Genomic DNA, 17,398 nt, shown 5'->3' with positions numbered 1-17,398 from the left:
GTGGCAGGGCCTAAAAATTTAACAACAAAAAAAGTGAATAAACAAACAAAAACCCATATAAGCATATCCAAAGAGAGTAGAACTTAACTGTTCTCATCTCCCCACCAAATATAGATGAAATATATGAAGTAAAGGATGTATTCATTAACAGTTGGGAAAATTCCTTTCCTGGTATATCAAATATCACTATATACACTTAAAATGTATTATAATTTTATTTATGAATTATACTGCGATAAAGCTAAAAATTATAAAATACAACTGATTTTATTTTATTTAAAAAAAAAAAAAAAACATATAAGCATATCCAAGGGGGGAAAGGTGTGGACCATGAACCACAGTCAGAAAGCAAAGGAAAACAAGAAGTTGAAGGGAGCACCCAGCCCAGACAGGCTGTACAGTTGGGGAGAACCCTGGCTGGAGGAGGTGTTGGGAGCTGTAAAGTACAAGCACAGAGAGCAGAGGTGGGGACCAGGCCCAGAAGGAGAGACTGAATGCCCCAAAGAATTGTGCTTGCTTCAGTTTCGCCAAGAGCCAGGCTTCGAATGATCTCTGAGAGAAGGTCCCAGAGCCTTGATGAGAAGAGCCTATGATGTCAGCACCCGGCCTTTGTGACATAGGCACTAGGTGCCAGGGAGAACTGCTCCAGGAAATGGGGCTCCCAGCTCCCAAGGGGGGCGGCAACGCCGCCCCTTAGACACAGTTTCTGTCTCCCAGAGGCTTTCACCAGCTGGCCCCACTGCTACTGCTGCTACTGAGTGTGAAAAGCCACCTGGGTTGGGGCCAGGCTGAGTCAGAGGACATCAGCATTAGGGAAGACAGGGATTAGGGCCACCAGAGTGCCACAAAACCAGGATGCTTGCAGAATCTGTGATTTGGATTTAAGAGAAAGAAAACCCGTAATAGAAGACCTCCTCCTGGCTGAACAAGGACTGAGGGCAAGACTCAGACCAAAATCTGAGTCAGAGTGAGTTTAGGGTAACAGACGCTGGGGGCAGAGAGGGGCATATCCACCATTTGTTGACTCTATTTCCCTCTCTCCAAGGTCCCCTCATTGCTGAAGTGCCTTGAGAAACAGCCCAGAGGAACCTTTATTGGTAAGAGTTCCCAGGACCAGAACACCCTCAATTCCTAGTTCCATCTCAGTCTCCATCTCCCAATTCCCCTCCTCTAACTCCATCCTCTCCACCCTACCCTCCCTTGCCTCTCCTCTCCTCCTCCATTCTCACCTTCTCTGGAGCTTTTTGCCAGCTCTTCTGACCCCAGGGGTGGTATGGATTTAGGATCGTGGTGAACCAGCCCATACACAGTACATAAACCAGAGCCAGAAATGGACCCAGTCTCCCCGTGTCATGGGCTCTGTTTCTTTCTCTACAGATCCTATGGGCTGTGTCTTCCTCCCTGGCCCACCCAGATAACTGTTGCTGCCCCTCAGCTCCCAAGAGGCAGTTCAGATCCTCCGTGCCCTCCACCCCTCATCAATGGCCGGCTGCAAAGAAGTGAGAGACCACATTTAGAGCCAAGCTCCTGCCTGAACACTCAGAGAACCTGCTGCTCCAGGGCTGGGTGGCTCCTTCGTATGCCACCAAGAGCCACACCAACAACCAGGCTGGAGCCACATTCTGTGCACAGAAGGTTTTGATTTCTCAGCCACTTCAGGCTTCAGAGATACTGGTCTTGCGTCTGCGAGGTCTCTCGTCTCTGGTCTTGAGGCCCCAGTCCCTTCCGGATTCAAGGCAATGTTGCCTCCAAACAAGGCCCAGGTGCTGCTACGGAACACAGCGTCCCCTGGGCGGCCCCCTCAGGGCCCCTCACAAACTGAAGACTCCCTTTTCTATAACCTACAACCTCAGCCTCGCCAACAATCACTCCGCTCCACCCAGCCATCTTGCTCTCCTCCCCCACGGTCCCACTCTGCGGGGTCCCATCTCTACTCTTCTGATTCAAATTCGGACTTTGTCCTACATCCCTACTCTTCTTCTCTCTCAAATTCCCCCACTTTCTTTCATCAGAATTGCCTCTCTCTCTCCCCTCCCTGTTCTTCCTCACCTTCCCGCCGGCTATACCCCTCTGCTACCCTCACTCACTCCTCGCCCTCTCAGCCACAGAATTCCTCTTTCCCCCACTCACCTTGCCAGTCACCTTTCCACCTCGAAGATCTACCTACCTCCACTCTCACGTCCCCGAGCCCCAGCCCACCTTCTCGTGGGGTCCACTCTAACAGCCAGGCATGGCACTCGCATCAGTACAGGAACACCAGGTCCCCTGGGGCGGAGGGGGTATGCGTGGCAAGCGGGAAGGACCCTGCAGAGTTCAAGGACCCAGGAGCCCTGGCCCAAGCCCTGGTGCTCCATCTGGGGCACCGTCGTATCGCCCACGACTTGCAGCTACTGCTTTTGCAGCGCCTGTGGCTAGGCCAAACCGACAAGGCCCCGGTCGTGGAATACCCTGTATGCCTGGTGTGTCTCCGGCTCCGCACCCCCTCTTGCCCCATCCCCAGGTACAGGACTGGACCCAGGCTGCTTGCTTTCCCCCAGCTGCTGCCCTGTGCCCAGGGCAAGGAATCTGGACCACTCCGCATGGGCATTGGCTTTGGCCTCCGCCTGCCTCAGGGCCAGGCCAAGGCTCTACATCTGCTGCCAAAAAGAAGGCCGGAGGAAGCAGGGCCTCAGGCCAAGGCTGCTCAGGCCAGTGGGTGTCAAGCCCAGGTAGCTCAAGCCCCAGCAGCTCCAGCCAAGGCAGATCTAGGGGCAGGCACCCTGTCCCAGAACGGGAGCTTCAGGTCTGTAGACCGCCAGTCACTAAACTCCACACGCCATTCAGAGTCTCTAACTCAGGCACCAAAGCAGGCTACGGTCCACTTGAAGCCCAGGCCTTCCTCTGCCCCAAAGAGACCTGCCTCTCTAGGGCCCATTCCCCAAAAGTCACCACTCTAGTTCCAGAGCCACGGAGGCCCCCTGGAGCACCTCTTCTGAATCCCACCAGCCCTGCTCGGCTCCAGACCTCAGGGAGCCCCCGAGACACTCTGAAGGGCTGGCTGGCTGGAGGTCAGGTGTGTTCTCCAGTCCTGAACCCTGGGAGCCCCTTGTGGAGTCTGCTTTCTCCTGGCTGAAGAGGACCAAGGGCATCTGAGGCCCCACTCAGCCTTCTGTGTAACCAATTAAAAAAAAAAAAAAAAAAAGCCTGACCCTGCAAAACTTGTGTTTGCATCTTGCTGAGCAGATACTGTGGGTGGCTGTACCTGCAGGGTGACCAGAACCCAACAAGGGGTGCAGGAGAGTCAAAGTTAACAGAATGGTCAAGGATAGTGCATGCAGTATATCTGAAGAGGTCAAGGGACCCACAAGACCTGAGCAACTGAGAGGTGCAGAAGGCTCTGCCAGGCCCTTCAAACATTTAACTCAATTTGATGGGACAGTTAATGGCATCCCCAGAGATGAAGCCACTGGGCCCCTTCCTCTGGTTACACTTCAGATTAACAAAGACTCATGCTGATGTCGCCAGGGGAGCAGCAGAAGGTGTTTCCTTGAAGGGAAGGGCAGGCCTAGGGTTCACTGCAGAGAAAGAGGGAATCCCCACATTGGATGGAGATCAAAAACCCAAGGGCCCTCTCAGGAGGATGGGGGCTAGGCAGAGACCTTCAACTGCCTGGGGGTCAAGTTGCCTATCTACCCATGAACCCTGAGGTGCCTGGAGAGGGTGTGGGGCGTAGAGAATAGCCAGCTCCCACCTCTGCAAACTTTGTAGGACTGGTGTTCATTGTAAATAGTAGCTTCCTCATACTACGAAGCGGTGGCATCGGGATTTGAAGCCAAGTTTCTTTTCAAGTCCACGCTGCCTGCGTTTAAGAGGCAAGAAAGCCAGAAGTGTGACCTTGGATTAAATCACTTTGTCTCAGGGCGGGGCGGTAAACCTAAGGGCTACTGCTTGACGAGTCTGCATGTCACTCTTGAAGTGTGGACAGCCCTGATCCGAGGATTTATTAAAGGCTTATTAACCTCCTTTAATCTTTTAGCCTGCCCCCGCCCCGAGCCAGACGTTTCCGTGAAGCAGCCGCCCGCCTCCACCGCCCCAGAGAAAGATGGCGTAGTGTGCCATCATCTGAAAGCGGAGAACGGAATTCACACGCCCGGGTTCCGCCAGCCAGATGCCGGCTAGTGCTGACGCGTATCGGTGGCTCTGCGCCTGCGCGAAGAGAGCGGTCTGGGTGCGCCTGCGCGCTGCGCGTCTGCGAGACCGGGTTATACGGCCCCGGGCAGTGTTAGGGATACTTACAGTGTGATTAGAGTTTCGGCAGCTCGGGGGGTGTGAGAGGGTCTGGAGTCCTCTCGTCAGGGACCGGACCAAGGTCCACAGCGGCCGGGACAGCAGTCGAAGGCCGGGCGCGGCATGTCCCGGGGACCTTGGCGCCGACAGTGAAGCGCGCGGCGAGCGGGATGGGTCGGCGCCGGACGCCAGAGCTGTACCGGGCCCCGTTCCCGTTGTATGCGCTTCGGGTCGACCCCAGCGCGGGGCTGCTCATCGCTGCGGGCGGAGGAGGTGCCGCCAAGACCGGCATAAAGAATGGCGTGGTGAGTATATAGGCCCGCTGGGGCCGGGTCGCACAGCGGGCTGAGGGCGATTCCCGGAGGTCGGGGAGCGGGCCGCATCCCCGCTTCGGACCCTGCCCCTCCCGGGTGGGAACCGCGGCGTGCCGGGCGTCCCGGCGCGAATTTGTCTTGAACCACTCACTGGTGAATTGAGAGGCTCCTAAAGTAAAGTGAAAACTGCACACAGCGCTGCCTAGGCAGGAACGCTTCAATTCGATCTCAGGAATCAACTCCAGGGGTCGTAACCTGGCTTTTTTGTGGAGGCTGCATTAGACTTGTCTGTCTGCCCACTGGTAGCGGCGAGAGTGGAATATAAGGTAGGAGGATTCTTCACTCGTTTGAGAGTTACCATGTTGTTTTGCAGACTAGACATGATAATCCCAGCCTTGTTTGCTGTACGCAAGAAAGTGAAAAAAAAGTGAAAATAATAGTCGCTCAGTCGTGTCCGATTCTGCTACCCCATGGACTGTAGACCGACAGGCTTCTCTTTCCATGGAATTCTTCAGGCAAGAATACTGGAGTGGGTAGCCATTCCCTTCTCCAGGGGATCTTCCCAACCCAGGGGTCGAACCTGGGTCTCCTACACTGCAGTAGATTCTTTACCGTCTGAGCCACCAGCGAAGACCAGTACACATGAGTGAGGCTCAAAAAAGAAAAAAGTTTGGAAAAAGTCTTTAAACTAGAAAATGCAGGTAGCAGAGGGGTTGGGGCTTCTGACTACAGGATGTAAGTTTGCCCTTGAGGTGCTCTCTGAACCTTGCTTGTCCTGGTTCCCTCTCCCACAGCACTTTCTGCAGCTGGAGCAGATTAATGGGCGCCTCAGCGCCTCTTTACTACACTCTCATGACACAGAGACACGGGCCACCATGAACTTGGCGCTGGCTGGTAACATCCTTGCTGCAGGGCAGGATGCCCACTGTCAGCTCCTGCGCTTCCAGATCCATCAGCAGAAGGGCAAAAACAAGGCAGAGAAGGCAGGTGAGAGCCTCCCCGCTAGCTTTGGGCAAAGGGTTAAATTAGTGAATTCTTGCTCATCTTGGTCTCTGAAGAAGTGGGGCTGGAGGTGGGATTATGGTAGCAAGAGAGAAGCTGATGTTCACCACTGGAAAGGGCCAGTAGGACTTACTCTAGAAGCCTGGAACCTGGCAGGCTGTTTGTGTTGCAGGTTCCAAGGAGCAGGGGCCTCGGCAAAGGAAAGGGGCAGCCCCAGCAGAGAAGAAGTCTGGCGCTGAAACCCACCAGGAGGGGGTGGAATTCAGCGTAGAGAATTTGCACGAAGTGCAGACAGACTTCAGCCGTGATCCACTGCAGAAAGTTGTGTGCTTCAACCATGATAATACCTTGCTTGCCACTGGAGGGACAGATGGCTGCGTTCGTGTCTGGAAGGTGTGGTTTGGGGAGGTAGAGGATGAGTGTCAGTAACGGCAAGGCCAGAATTGTGAGAAACTGAACCTGGGTCCTGGGAAGCTTGTGAGTAAAGCCTGCACCGAGTGGCCATTAGTAGAGAAGAGGAGTGGGTATCATTTGCAGTCTTGCTGGGTGCCTAGGCTGACTGTGGTGGTGGTTTGGCTGCAGGTACCCACCTTAGAGAAGGTTCTGGAGTTCAAAGCCCACGAAGGGGAGATTGAAGACCTAGCTCTGGGGCCTGATGGCAAGGTGAGGAGGTAACAGGGTGGAGAAAGTAGGTGATTATGCTGCTTGTCCAGTAAGTGGATCCCCCTAACTGTCCATCCTTGGAATCTTGATCCCTGACTAGTTGGTAACTGTGGGCTGGGACCTTAAGGCTTCCGTGTGGCAGAAGGATCAGCTGGTGACACAGCTGCACTGGCAAGAGAACGGACCCACGTTTTCTAACACGCCTTATCGCTACCAGGCCTGCAGGTGTGAAGACCCCAGAGGGTGGCTGAAAGAGGCACAGCCTAGATGTGGTGGGGGAGTGGGAAAAGGCCGGGGGGAAGCTGGTGGGGAGGGGATCGGAGCCTTGTTGGGTGTTACCCCAGACCTGACCAGGGTACAGGAGGGCTGGGCAGGCCCCGGGAGCTGAACAGCCTCTCGCCCGGCCCCAAGGTTTGGGCAGGTTCCAGACCAGCCTGCCGGTCTGCGACTCTTCACGGTGCAGATTCCCCACAAGCGTCTGCGCCAGCCCCCGCCCTGCTACCTCACAGCCTGGGATGGCTCCACGTTCCTGCCCCTTCGGACCAGGCCCTGTGGCCATGAAGTCATCTCCTGCCTTAGTGTCAGGTATGAGACAGCGGTGGCTTGGCTGGGTGTGAGGGTGCCCGGGGCAGCTTAAGGAGACATGCTGCCCACATCCCTGGGGGCTGTTGCTGCTGCACAGGATTCCAGGACAGTGAGCGTTTTTTTGTTGCAGTGAATCGGGCACTTTTCTGGGCCTGGGCACGGTCACTGGCTCTGTTGCCATCTACATAGCTTTCTCGCTCCAGGTAATGGATGGACCTGGGCACAGCCCTGAGGGCTCTCTGGGGTAGAGATTCTAGGCCTCCTTCACTGAGTGTGCACGAAGGTGTCGGGCCCAGCCTGTAGAGGGAAAGTCTGGGGGCAGAGGGTGTGTTTTCCAGAAGGAATCTTCCCAACTGGTCTTTCCCTCACTAGCTTTCCTCTTGTCCCCAGCGTCTGTACTATGTGAAGGAGGCCCATGGCATTGTGGTGACAGATGTGGCCTTTCTGCCTGAGAAAGGTCGTGGTCCAGAGCTCCTTGGGTCCCACGAAACTGCTCTGTTCTCTGTGGCTGTGGATAGTCGTTGCCAGCTGCACCTGCTGCCCTCACGACGTGAGTCCTTGAGGTGGGGTAGGAGTACCACTCCCCCTTTAGCTGGAGCAGAAACTTGCCCCCCCGGAGAATAGGATGCTTGTCTATAGTCACCTGTCCCCTCCTTGAATGGTTCTGTTCTCTGGGCTGCAATGCCACTCCTTTGCCTTCTGAATCCTTCCCTTCTCCCTCCTGCAGGAAGTGCTCCTGTGTGGCTGCTGCTGCTGCTGTGTGTTGGGCTTATTGTTATGACTATCCTGCTGCTCCAGAGTGCCTTTCCAGGTTTTCTTTAGCCTCCCTGCTCCCAGGGAACCAGGGGCCTGGACACTGCCACCTTCTAGACCAGAACAGGGGCCTGGAGCCCACTGCTCACTCCACCTGGGTCCACAGCTGAGGTTGCCACGATGAGACTGATGGGCAGTGCCTGCCCTTCCCAGTTAAAGCCTGGCTCTGGCCCTGTGCAACCCTGAGTCCTGGGAACCTTGTGTTCATCATCTGTGGATCCGCCCAGGACAGTGGTGTCTGAGGGCCAGGCCATACCACTTGCCTCCTTCCCACTGTCTACCAGGGGCTCCAGAGTTGAGCTTGAACTTTTTCTCCAGAAATATGTGAAGATGCCCAAGAACTTGGAGGCACTGCTGTGCTGTCCTTCCTGCAGAAACAATCATTTTCTCCTCGTACCCCACAGCCTTATGGCCAGTTGCTCTTCACATGAGGCCCTGGGATTTGCTGGGGGCCTGCAGTGGCCTGGGACTTGCTATTAGGGAAGGAAGGAGCAGAATGAAGATGCAGGCAGTAATCTTTGGGTTCCACTGGGTAGCTCCAAGCCCACCAGGCCATATGCAGTAAGTTCCTGGAGAGTCTGCCCTAGCCTTGAGGAAAGGGAAAAGGAACTTCAGCCCATTTGGCATGAAAAGTTGATATTTAATAAACAAGGGAAGACTGAACTAAGACTCTTGTCAGCTCTTGCCTGCCTCTGAAGGGGTAGGTGACCTGGGGCCCGGCAACTCCGCCGGGTGCTGGAAGATGGCTTCGGCGTACTGATGCAGGAGGCGGCTCATGTAGCAATGCTGCCAGGGAAGCAGTCCTTCCAGGAAGCCGATGTGGCCGCCCCGGGCCGTGACTAGCAGTGCAACGTGGAGAGAGTGTTGGGCAGCCTGTAGGGGAAGAGCTGGGGCGAGAGGAGTCGGAAAGGAGGTTAGGAGCCCTGGCCTCTGCCAAGGGTCCAGGTGCTCTCCACTTGCACCTCACACACGGCCCATTTCCCCTGGGGCCTAAAGCATCTGGATCCCCGGTGCTCACCGTCAACGGGGGAGAAAGGGTCATCAGCTGCGTTGAGACAGAGCACAGGGATCTGGATGGCATTGACCTTGGTTCTTGGACTGGCTGCTTGGTAGTAGGCAGTACAGTCTTGATAGCCAAAGACCACAGCTGTGTAGCGCTCATCAAATTCGCGGATGGTGCGGGCCTGCAGGTGGTAGAAGGCGGGATAGGCTAGGATGAGGACAAGGGAATAAGATGTGGGAAGAACAATATGGGGCAAAGGGGAGAGCTGGAAGACCACACCTGTAGGACAAAGTCGACATTCACCACGTTATCCATCACCTTTCTGTTTCTACAAAAGAACAGAGGTTTGGCTCTGCACCCGGACCCGACCCAGAGCCACCCTCGGTCTTATCTCAATGGAGAAAAGTACACACACGGAGCTGACCCGAGCACTGGGAGGGCCTGGCATGTGCCATCCTTCCCTGTTCTCTGCCCTTTGCTGCTCATCAGGACCCTACCGGTTCACGACTTGACAGAGCCCAGCAGTGAGGCGGTGATTGAAGAGCAGGGAGTTCAGGGGGGTCTCCAGGGAGCGGGTGGTCTCAAAGGAGTCCCAGCACGCAGACAGAGTCAGTGCTGCTACCAGGCCTGCTGCCCGTCCCGTCCGAGCCAGGTGATTCAGCACTAATATCCTGCAGGGTTGGACCAGGCCGTGAGAGAAGGGTCTGCACTGGGGAGTCAGGACTGGAGATGGGGAGAGGATGTAGAGGAGGGAAGGGGGGAAGGAAGACTGGGCCTTTGGGTTAAGTGAGGCAATCTTTACCCTCCGAGAGAGATGCCCACAGCCAGCAGTGGGGCTTGGGGGTAGCGACTCTTTATGTGGTTGATGACTGTCACCAGATCTTCAGTGTTGCTGGCACAGAAGGCCCTATGGGTCTGAGGCAAACTGGATCATTGGGTAGAGAGGGGGGCCTTGGACAGAAGGCAGAAAAATGAAAGGACTCAAGAAATGGAAGACAGGTAGGTAGAGGTGCAGGACCCAGGATATCCGAAGGGAGCGGAGTGAAGGACCACTAGAGGAAGGAGGGTACTCACCAGTAGTTCTTCCCCGCGGCAGCCCCGGTTATTAAATACAACAGCCCTGTGGCACACACAGGTACATGTTAGCCAGACCCTCCCTACAGGCTCTTCTCCCCTCCTGGTACCTTTCAGTCATAAAGTGCCCTTCATATGGCACCTCCCCAGAGCTAGCAGGGTCTGAATTGACACTGCCCCCATCCCACCCCACCACACACACAATTACAAGTTATTAGACATCACCCAGTTCTCTGGGCTGCTCCTATCCTTACCTGTAGCCATCCTTCAAAGCTTGATCAACTAGGTGCAAGATATATGTCTCCTGACTACTGCCTGTGATGCCAGGAAGCAGTAATACAGTGGGCTGGGTGCTAGGGTCGGGGTACTGACTGTTAGATTGGCTGGCCCAGTCTAGGAGGATCTGGCCTCCATCTGGAGTTTCGAGAACTTCACTGTGGTTTTGGAGAACAGGGCACACAAAGATAGGATTAGGAAGTCCATGTACTTCAAAAGATTTTTTTACCTTCCTCTCCCTCCCCAATCAACTCCCACAATTTCTCATCATTTGAGGGCATGTATTGCACAAAACCTGAAGATCATAACAAGGTATAATGGGGACATAAAAGATTGAATATTAAATTACCTCATGGTTGTACATAAGCTCTTCCATATAGCCACCCTGGTTACCCTCAGCACACTGAGGTAGATGGAGTGAAGGTTACCTCCATTTTAAAAGAGGTAGATGAGGGACTAAGTTGGTGGTCCAGTGGTTAAGAATCCACCTTCCAGTGCAGAGGACGTGGATTCGATCCCTGGTTGGGGAACTAAGATCCCACATATCATGAAGCAACTTAGCCTCCGTGCCACAACTACTGAAGCCCATGTACTCTGGAGCCTGCAGGCCACAACCTGAGCTTGCCTGGCACAACTGGAGAATTAGTGTGCCGCAACAAAAGATCCCGAGTGCCACAATTAAGACCTGACACAGCCAAATAATTTTATTCCCTATAAAGATTTCCTTATATTTGCAGCTTCCTATTCACTCCATCTGTTTCTCTTACCTCGAGTAAGGGACTACCGGCCGGGACTGCAGTAAGACTCTGAAGATGGTTTGTAGCCGCCCCTCAAAACACCAGAGTGTAGGATAGAAAGTCTCCAGAGTGACTGGACAGTGTTGCTCCAGGAAGGCCAGAAATCGAGACCCAGTCACCAGCTGTGGCCTCTGTAACCACACAAAACCATCGGCCTCACTCCCCTGATATTTGCACCAAGCCAGTGGTGCCCAACACCAGAGAGACCTCTTCCCAGAGGCCAGCCTGGAGGGCACTGCCTCATCTGGGGGTGAGAAATCTAGCATACCTCAATCTGGAGTCCCACTAGAGCTCTGGAAATTCCAGACCTAGAGTGCCACCTCTCCAGAACTGACCCTGAACCAGCTTCCACACTCAGCCTATCCATGCCCCAAACCCATTTTGGAGATAGCAAGTAATATAAGTTACCCAGCTGATCTCCTGCAGGAAAGGTTGGGGTCCTGAGCAGAGGCTGAAGAAATGCAGTACCATTCAACCTGTGACTTCTGCCTTGCAGTTGAATTACCCACACTATTATCTCAAAACCATCTCTGGCCACACTGGCTCCTGATTTTAGCACTCCATTGTCATATGTTCCCATCCCTTACTGTGCATGCTTGCAACTGAAGGGCTTCTTTTTACCACAACACCTCGTTTTCTTAACAGCCCCTGCTGTTGACTGTGCTTTAATGGAGGAATAGTCCCAGTGTAAACAGATTTTCTCTTCCTGCCAGCCAGGGGGAAGGTAACAGGGATAGGATGAGGGGGCAGATGAGGTCAGTGGGCGCTTAGCCCTAACTTTCAACCCCTCTGCTTGGTTCTTCTGGATATACATCAAGTAAATGAGAGGGCCTTGTCACATAGAAGGCTTGTAAATGGGGAGTATGCTGTACAAAGACAAAAGGTCTCAGAATCAAAAAACAGAAATGGCATTTCTGTTGCAGGCCTGAGGGGACCTGAGGACCAGACTCCTGTCTCTTCCTGTAGTCAAAAGGGGCTAAGTAAGTGATGAACTTGAGAGGCCAGGTTGGTAGTATGACTGTTGTGACTCATACCTTGGTTCTTAAGCCCTGGAATAATAACATCTGTGATTCACTATATGCTATTTGCTAGCACTAGGCTAAACCCAACCTTACTATAAATGAAGAAACTATGACAAAGGTTAAGTTGTTTGCCCAGAGTCACACAGCAAGCAAAAGGCAAAGTGGAATTAATAATGATATTAAGCAAAACATTCTCTGACATAAATCATACCAATATTTTCTCAGGTCAGTTACCCAAGGCAATAGAAATAAAAACAAAAATAAGCAAATAGGATTTGATCAAGCTTACACCCTTTTGCACAGCAAAGGAAACCATAAACAAAATGAAAAACCAACCTATAGAATGAGAAAAAATATTTGGTAAAGAACGCAACCAACAAGGGCTTAATTTCCAAAATATACAAACAGTTCATACAACTCAGCAACAACAAAAATAGACAACCCAATCAAAAAATGGACAGAAGACCTAAATAGACATGTCTCCAAAGAAGAAATGCAAACGGCTAATAGGCACATGAAAAGATGCTCAGCATGTCTAATAGAGAAATGCAGATCAAAACTACAGTGAGGTATAGTGAACTACTACCAATCAAAATGGCCATCATTAAATGCTCTATAAATAATAAATGCTGACAAGGATGTGGTAAAAAGAGAACCCTCCTACACTGTTGGTGGGAATGTAAGTTGGTACAGCCACTATAGAAAACAGTATGGAGGTTCCACAGAAAACTAAATCTCATGATCCAGCAATTCCACTCCTGGGCATACAGCCACAAAAAATTCTAATTCAAAAAGATATATTCTATGTTCATATGTTCACAATAGCACTATTTATAATAGCCAAGATATAGAAACAAACTAAATGTCCATTGACAGATGGATAAAAAAGATACGATACCTATATACAATGGAATACTACTAAGCCATAAAAACCCAGGAAATAATGCCATTTGCAGCAACAAGGATGCAACTACAGATTATCATACTGACTGAAGTATGTCAGAAAGAGAAAGACAAATACCATGTGATATCACTTATATGTGAAATCTAAAATATGACACAAACAAACCTACCTTCAAAAGAGAAACAGACTCATGGACATAAAGAACAGATTTGTGGTCACCAAGGGGGAGGGGCCTGAGGGAGGGTTGGAGTGGAGGTTGGGTTAGCAAATGTAAGCATTTATATATAGAATGGATACACAACAAGATCCTACTGTATAGCACAGAGAACTATATTCAATATCCTATGATAAACCATAATGGAAAAGAATATTTTAAAAAATAATATATATAATATAACTGAATCACTTTTCTGTACAGCAGAAACTAAGACAACAAAGTAAATCAACTATACTTCAATTTAAAAATGTAAAAAATATGTATTATCTCTAATACTAGTAAGATTTGTTGAGTGCTCCTTATGTGCCAGATACTGTGCTAAGCACTGTACATGATTATATCCTGTAACCTTCACAACAGCTGTTTGAGATATCTTTGAAAATCCACACCTCACAATACCCTATAAACCTTACCTATGATCCCCCTGTGGAAACGTGTATGAATATGTGTCACAGGGCACAAAATGTGCCAAAGCCAGTTAGTGGTAGAGCTGGGAATTGAAACCCAAGTCTGTACGACTCAAGAGCTTGTGCTTTTAATCATTATACTATATTATCTCCTAGTTGCCAAGATTTTGAGTCATCAATCTATTAAATATTTGGTCAATCACCTCAGAGGTGTAGAACAAGTGCTAATAAAATCACAGGTTTAATGTATGTGAGTTTCCTTTTAACTCTATTAAAGTGTTTCCTGACTTATCCCTGAGAATTAATGAATAAGGTGCCATTAATCACTGTTGGTGAATCAATACCAATCCATTGCCAAGCTGGACAATCTGAACAGCATGTCCTCAGAGCCTCCAGAATGACATTTGCCCTGGATTTTAACCAGGATTTGGAACTCACAGAAGGGCTTGTGGTATATAGTGGCAGAGGTCTGATTTCTCTGTGGCTGTTTGCAAACAAAGGAAAGTGTTTAGTTAAGGACAACTGTGTTCTAACTGACTTTTCAAATCAGACATGTAAGGTTTATAGGGTATTGTAAAGTTTTGATTTTTAAAATTGCTTTTATTAAGGCAGAAGTATTTTATAAACAATACATAGGATGTATAAAGCTCTGCAAATATAGGAAAATTTAGGTAACATTAAATTTCCCTATAGATCTTTTTAAAGGGCTTCAATCAAACTTCAGTCAAGCTGAGTTCTTGTTAGACTCAGCTGCTGCCGCTGCTAAGTCGCTTCATTCATGTCCGACTCTGTGCGATCCCATAGACGGCAGCCCACCAGGCTCACCCGTCCCTAGGATTCTCCAGGCAAGAACACTGGAGTTCTTGCCATTTCCTTCTCCAATGCATGAAAGTGAAAAGTGAAAGTAAAGTCGCTCAGTCGTGCCCGACTCTTCGCGACCCCATGGACTGCAGCCCACCAGGCTCCTCCGTCCATGGGATTTTCCAGGCAAGAGTACTGGAGTGGGTTGCCATTGCCTTCTCCGAGACTCAGCTACTGTGAGTTTAATGAAAATTAAAAGATTTTGATTGGGGGGATATGCAAATTTCAGTGAGAATAAACTCTCCAAGTTCATTAAAATCATCCTCTTCAGATTTTTCCACTGCACTATACATGGAGAGCCTAGAACTTAAAACAGGGCTCAATGAGCAAGGACAGTTAGGGTATTCCTGAGATAGGCAGGAACCTCTGCCAGTCCTTAAGAGAAGCAAGGTCCTACTGATGGGGTGATGTTGGGAGTTACCACCCCACAGACTGGTTTCTTCATTCAGTGCAACTAACGAGGAAGTCAGTAGACTGCCTAAAAAGAAAACCACAGTGTGTGTATCTCCCTGTCACCTCAGGATATCTTCCACCCCGCCTTTCCGCAAGCGTTGGTCCGCATAATAAGCAACAGCATCCTTCCGATACCTGAGAGGCCCAGCGAGTATAGGGAGTACGCGGAGAATGCAGAGAATCTAGGCAGACAAAGAATCAACTCTCTTTTCCGTGTTAATAGCAAAGCTGAGCCTGGTTGGAGCGCAGGGCAGGAGTAGTGGTGGGGTTGTGGCGTCAAAATTTCACCTGGACCTGGACAGCCAACCAAGCCAGCTCCCACAAAGGGCTCGAGCCCCGATTGGAAGTGGCCCCTGAACTCCAGTAACCTAAACCCGCCAGCGAGAGCTCTGGACCCGCACCCACCTGGGGTACCCATGTCCAGTAGTAGCCCAAGTAGAGGGCAGCGCCAAGTCCCAAAAGCAGAGAGAAGGACTCTGTCCAGGTGTCGTCCTGGGGGCTTTGAGAGGAGCTCAGCATCTTGTGTTGCCGAGTTTCGATTCCCAAGTTCTTGACTGGATCCGGAGCTTGAACTTCGATTAATAGACGCGCAGGTGCGCGCTGGGCCCCGCCCGTTACACGCCATTGGACGGCCTGTGCAAGTTCGGCCTCCACCGCCTGGCGGTTCGGGGATGTGGGCCCCGCCCACCGGCGGCGGGCGTGGCGAGGGGCGGTGCTAGGGCGCCGAGTAGGTGGTCGGGCTGCGCCGGCCACTCTGCGTGGAGCTGACCCGACTGACCTGCGAGTGGCTTTACTACTTGCGGCCCTGGTCTCGCGCCTCTGCGCCTCTTCCTTCCGCTTCACGGTCACCGGCCGTGCAGCCTCCTGTGAGGACTAGCGACCTGCAGTCGCCATCTTAGTGAGGGGCAGCTCCAGTTCCTTTTTCCTCAAACCCTGCCCTGGCGGCGCGGCGAGGCTGACAGCCTGGCTAGAGTCCCCCAGCCATTCATCAGTCACGCACAAAGGGCACAGCCACTCGTGTGGTAACATCCTTCCCGTCCCAGTGTTCAACCATACACAGTGTCCTAGGACACATTCACACTGTGACACACACGGTGTCACTTAGGGTTCCGCTACTGAATGAGTGGCGTTCCACACTGTCACATTCACATGGGTTAAAGCCACGCATAGTGTCACTCTATGCTGTCCACACGTAAAGTAGATATTTACCCATCACTCTACCAGCTTGGGATGCTGTTCCTGTCTTCACTGGGAGATGGAAACAAGTCAGTAATCTACTAGAGCAATAGCTCTCAATCCTGACTGAAGATTGGAATTGTGTGTGAGTTTCTAACACTGGAAGTGCCCAGGCCCCACCTCCTGATATGGTTGGTCTGGAGAGGAGCCTAGGTAGTAATATAACTCACAGGTTTTCTGGAAGACTCTAATGTGTAGTCAGGGTTGAACCCCTGCAATAGGGTATGGTGCTAGATAAGGGAAGTACTAGCTGCTGTGGGAGCCCTAGGGAAGGTACCCAGACTCCATGAATCTGAGAAAGCATACCCAGATGTTAAATGACAACACATTTAAGGTGAATTTTTTTTTTTTAAAGGAGTTTCCAAGGCAAGGTGAAAGAGGGGACAAAGTAGTTGTTCCAAAAGAGAGAACAGCACAAACCAAAGCCTGGATGTGAGGCTTCTGAAAGGAACCAAAATAAACTGGGTGTTGCTGGAGCATATGAGATGGTCAGGAATCTGGTGTGGGCAGCTGCATAAAGGATGCTAGAGCTTATCCCATGGGTGGAGGAAAGCCATCCAAGAGTTTTAGTGGGTGACTTGATTGGGCTTCCCATGTGCTGCTAGTGGTAAAGAACCTGCCTGCCAATGCAGGAGACATAAGAGATGCAGGTTCAATCCCTGGGTGGGGAAGATCCCCCGGAGAAGGAAATGGTAACCCCCTCCAGTATTCTAACCTGGAGAATCCCATGGACAGAGGAACCTGGCAGGCTACAGTCTAGGGTTATGAGCTGAAGCGACTTAGCATGCAGGGGTGACATGATCAGAGTTATGTTTTAGAAGAAACATTCAGGCTACTTGGAGAATGGACTGGAGGGGGATGAGAACAGAAGGTCAGTTAGAGGCTGTTAACAGAACTTTGGCATGGAGCGTGGCTGCCTGGCCTGGGGGAAGCTCAGGAGAAGCCTGAAGATTATTAAGATAGGAGGCAGAATTGATAGGACTTGGTAGTAGGTTGGAGGTGGGGGAAGAAGGAGGAATCATGAATGACCCCCAGTTTTCTGACTATGTAGATTCAGGGATGCATATCGGACTTGACCCTGGGATAGGGAAATGGGGGGAGGGGAAGTTTTGAAGAGGAAGATGGTGTATTCTGACTCAGACACATAGAGGCTGGGCTGCTGATAGGTGTTCTAATTGTGTTTTCTTAGATTCTGAATTTGTCTATTTGGCATCAATTAATCACAAGGCCAAACTAACAGCCAGAGTTGTTCACCTCCCTCCTGCAATCCAAAGGCTATCCTCTGGGATTTCCCTGGTGGCCCAGTGGTTAAGACTCCCAAGTTTGCATTGCAGGGGGTGAGAGGTTGATCCCTGGTTGGGGAACTAAGATCCCACATGCTACACGGTGCAACCAAAAGATTAAAAAAAAAAAAAAAACCTAGAGGCCATACTCTGAACCACTTCCTTTATCCAACTCTCACACACCAAACCAATATTCTCCCTTTCCTAAACCAACCAACTTGT

At 51.1% G+C, this 17,398-nt stretch overlaps 3 protein-coding genes across 5 annotated transcripts; 2 read left to right on the top strand and 1 right to left on the bottom strand.

The window, feature by feature from the left end:
* The first annotated feature begins 1,060 nt into the window (after positions 1-1,060).
* On the top strand, positions 1,061-2,936 carry PRR30 (proline rich 30). Its single transcript, XM_005895766.3, has 2 exons — positions 1,061-1,097; positions 1,378-2,936. Exon 2 carries the CDS (start codon positions 1,740-1,742, stop codon positions 2,934-2,936), a length of 1,197 nt encoding a protein of 398 aa, XP_005895828.1. The 5' UTR covers positions 1,061-1,097; positions 1,378-1,739.
* A 1,267-nt stretch (positions 2,937-4,203) lies between these two features.
* On the top strand, positions 4,204-8,306 carry PREB (prolactin regulatory element binding). Of its 2 annotated transcripts, XM_005895721.3 has the most exons (9): positions 4,207-4,571; positions 5,375-5,567; positions 5,755-5,975; positions 6,165-6,245; positions 6,346-6,470; positions 6,657-6,830; positions 6,961-7,033; positions 7,221-7,380; positions 7,558-8,306. In XM_005895721.3, exons 1-9 carry the CDS (start codon positions 4,437-4,439, stop codon positions 7,650-7,652), a joined length of 1,257 nt encoding a protein of 418 aa, XP_005895783.1. In that variant the 5' UTR covers positions 4,207-4,436; the 3' UTR covers positions 7,653-8,306. The 2 variants fall into 2 exon arrangements, with proteins under 2 accessions (XP_070235359.1, XP_005895783.1); XM_070379258.1 differs by lacking the exon at positions 7,221-7,380 and having other exon boundaries at positions 4,204-4,571.
* Positions 8,307-8,318: 12 nt separating this feature from the next.
* ABHD1 (abhydrolase domain containing 1) lies at positions 8,319-16,047 on the bottom strand. 2 transcript variants are annotated; one of them, XM_005895723.3, is made up of 9 exons: positions 15,063-16,047; positions 10,764-10,924; positions 9,975-10,154; positions 9,721-9,766; positions 9,449-9,561; positions 9,144-9,317; positions 8,926-8,974; positions 8,662-8,827; positions 8,319-8,530 (listed from the first exon to the last, which is right to left on the bottom strand). In XM_005895723.3, exons 1-9 carry the CDS (start codon positions 15,174-15,176, stop codon positions 8,319-8,321), a joined length of 1,215 nt encoding a protein of 404 aa, XP_005895785.1. In that variant the 5' UTR covers positions 15,177-16,047. The 2 variants fall into 2 exon arrangements, with proteins under 2 accessions (XP_005895785.1, XP_070235360.1); XM_070379259.1 differs by lacking the exon at positions 8,926-8,974 and having other exon boundaries at positions 8,390-8,530.
* Positions 16,048-17,398: the final 1,351 nt, after the last annotated feature.

This window comes from Bos mutus, chromosome 11 (assembly GCF_027580195.1).
Source record: "Bos mutus isolate GX-2022 chromosome 11, NWIPB_WYAK_1.1, whole genome shotgun sequence".
Classification (NCBI taxonomy): Eukaryota; Metazoa; Chordata; class Mammalia; order Artiodactyla; family Bovidae; genus Bos; species Bos mutus.
Note: the sequence above shows the minus strand (reverse complement) of the source record. Positions and strands in the feature narration are given on the sequence as shown.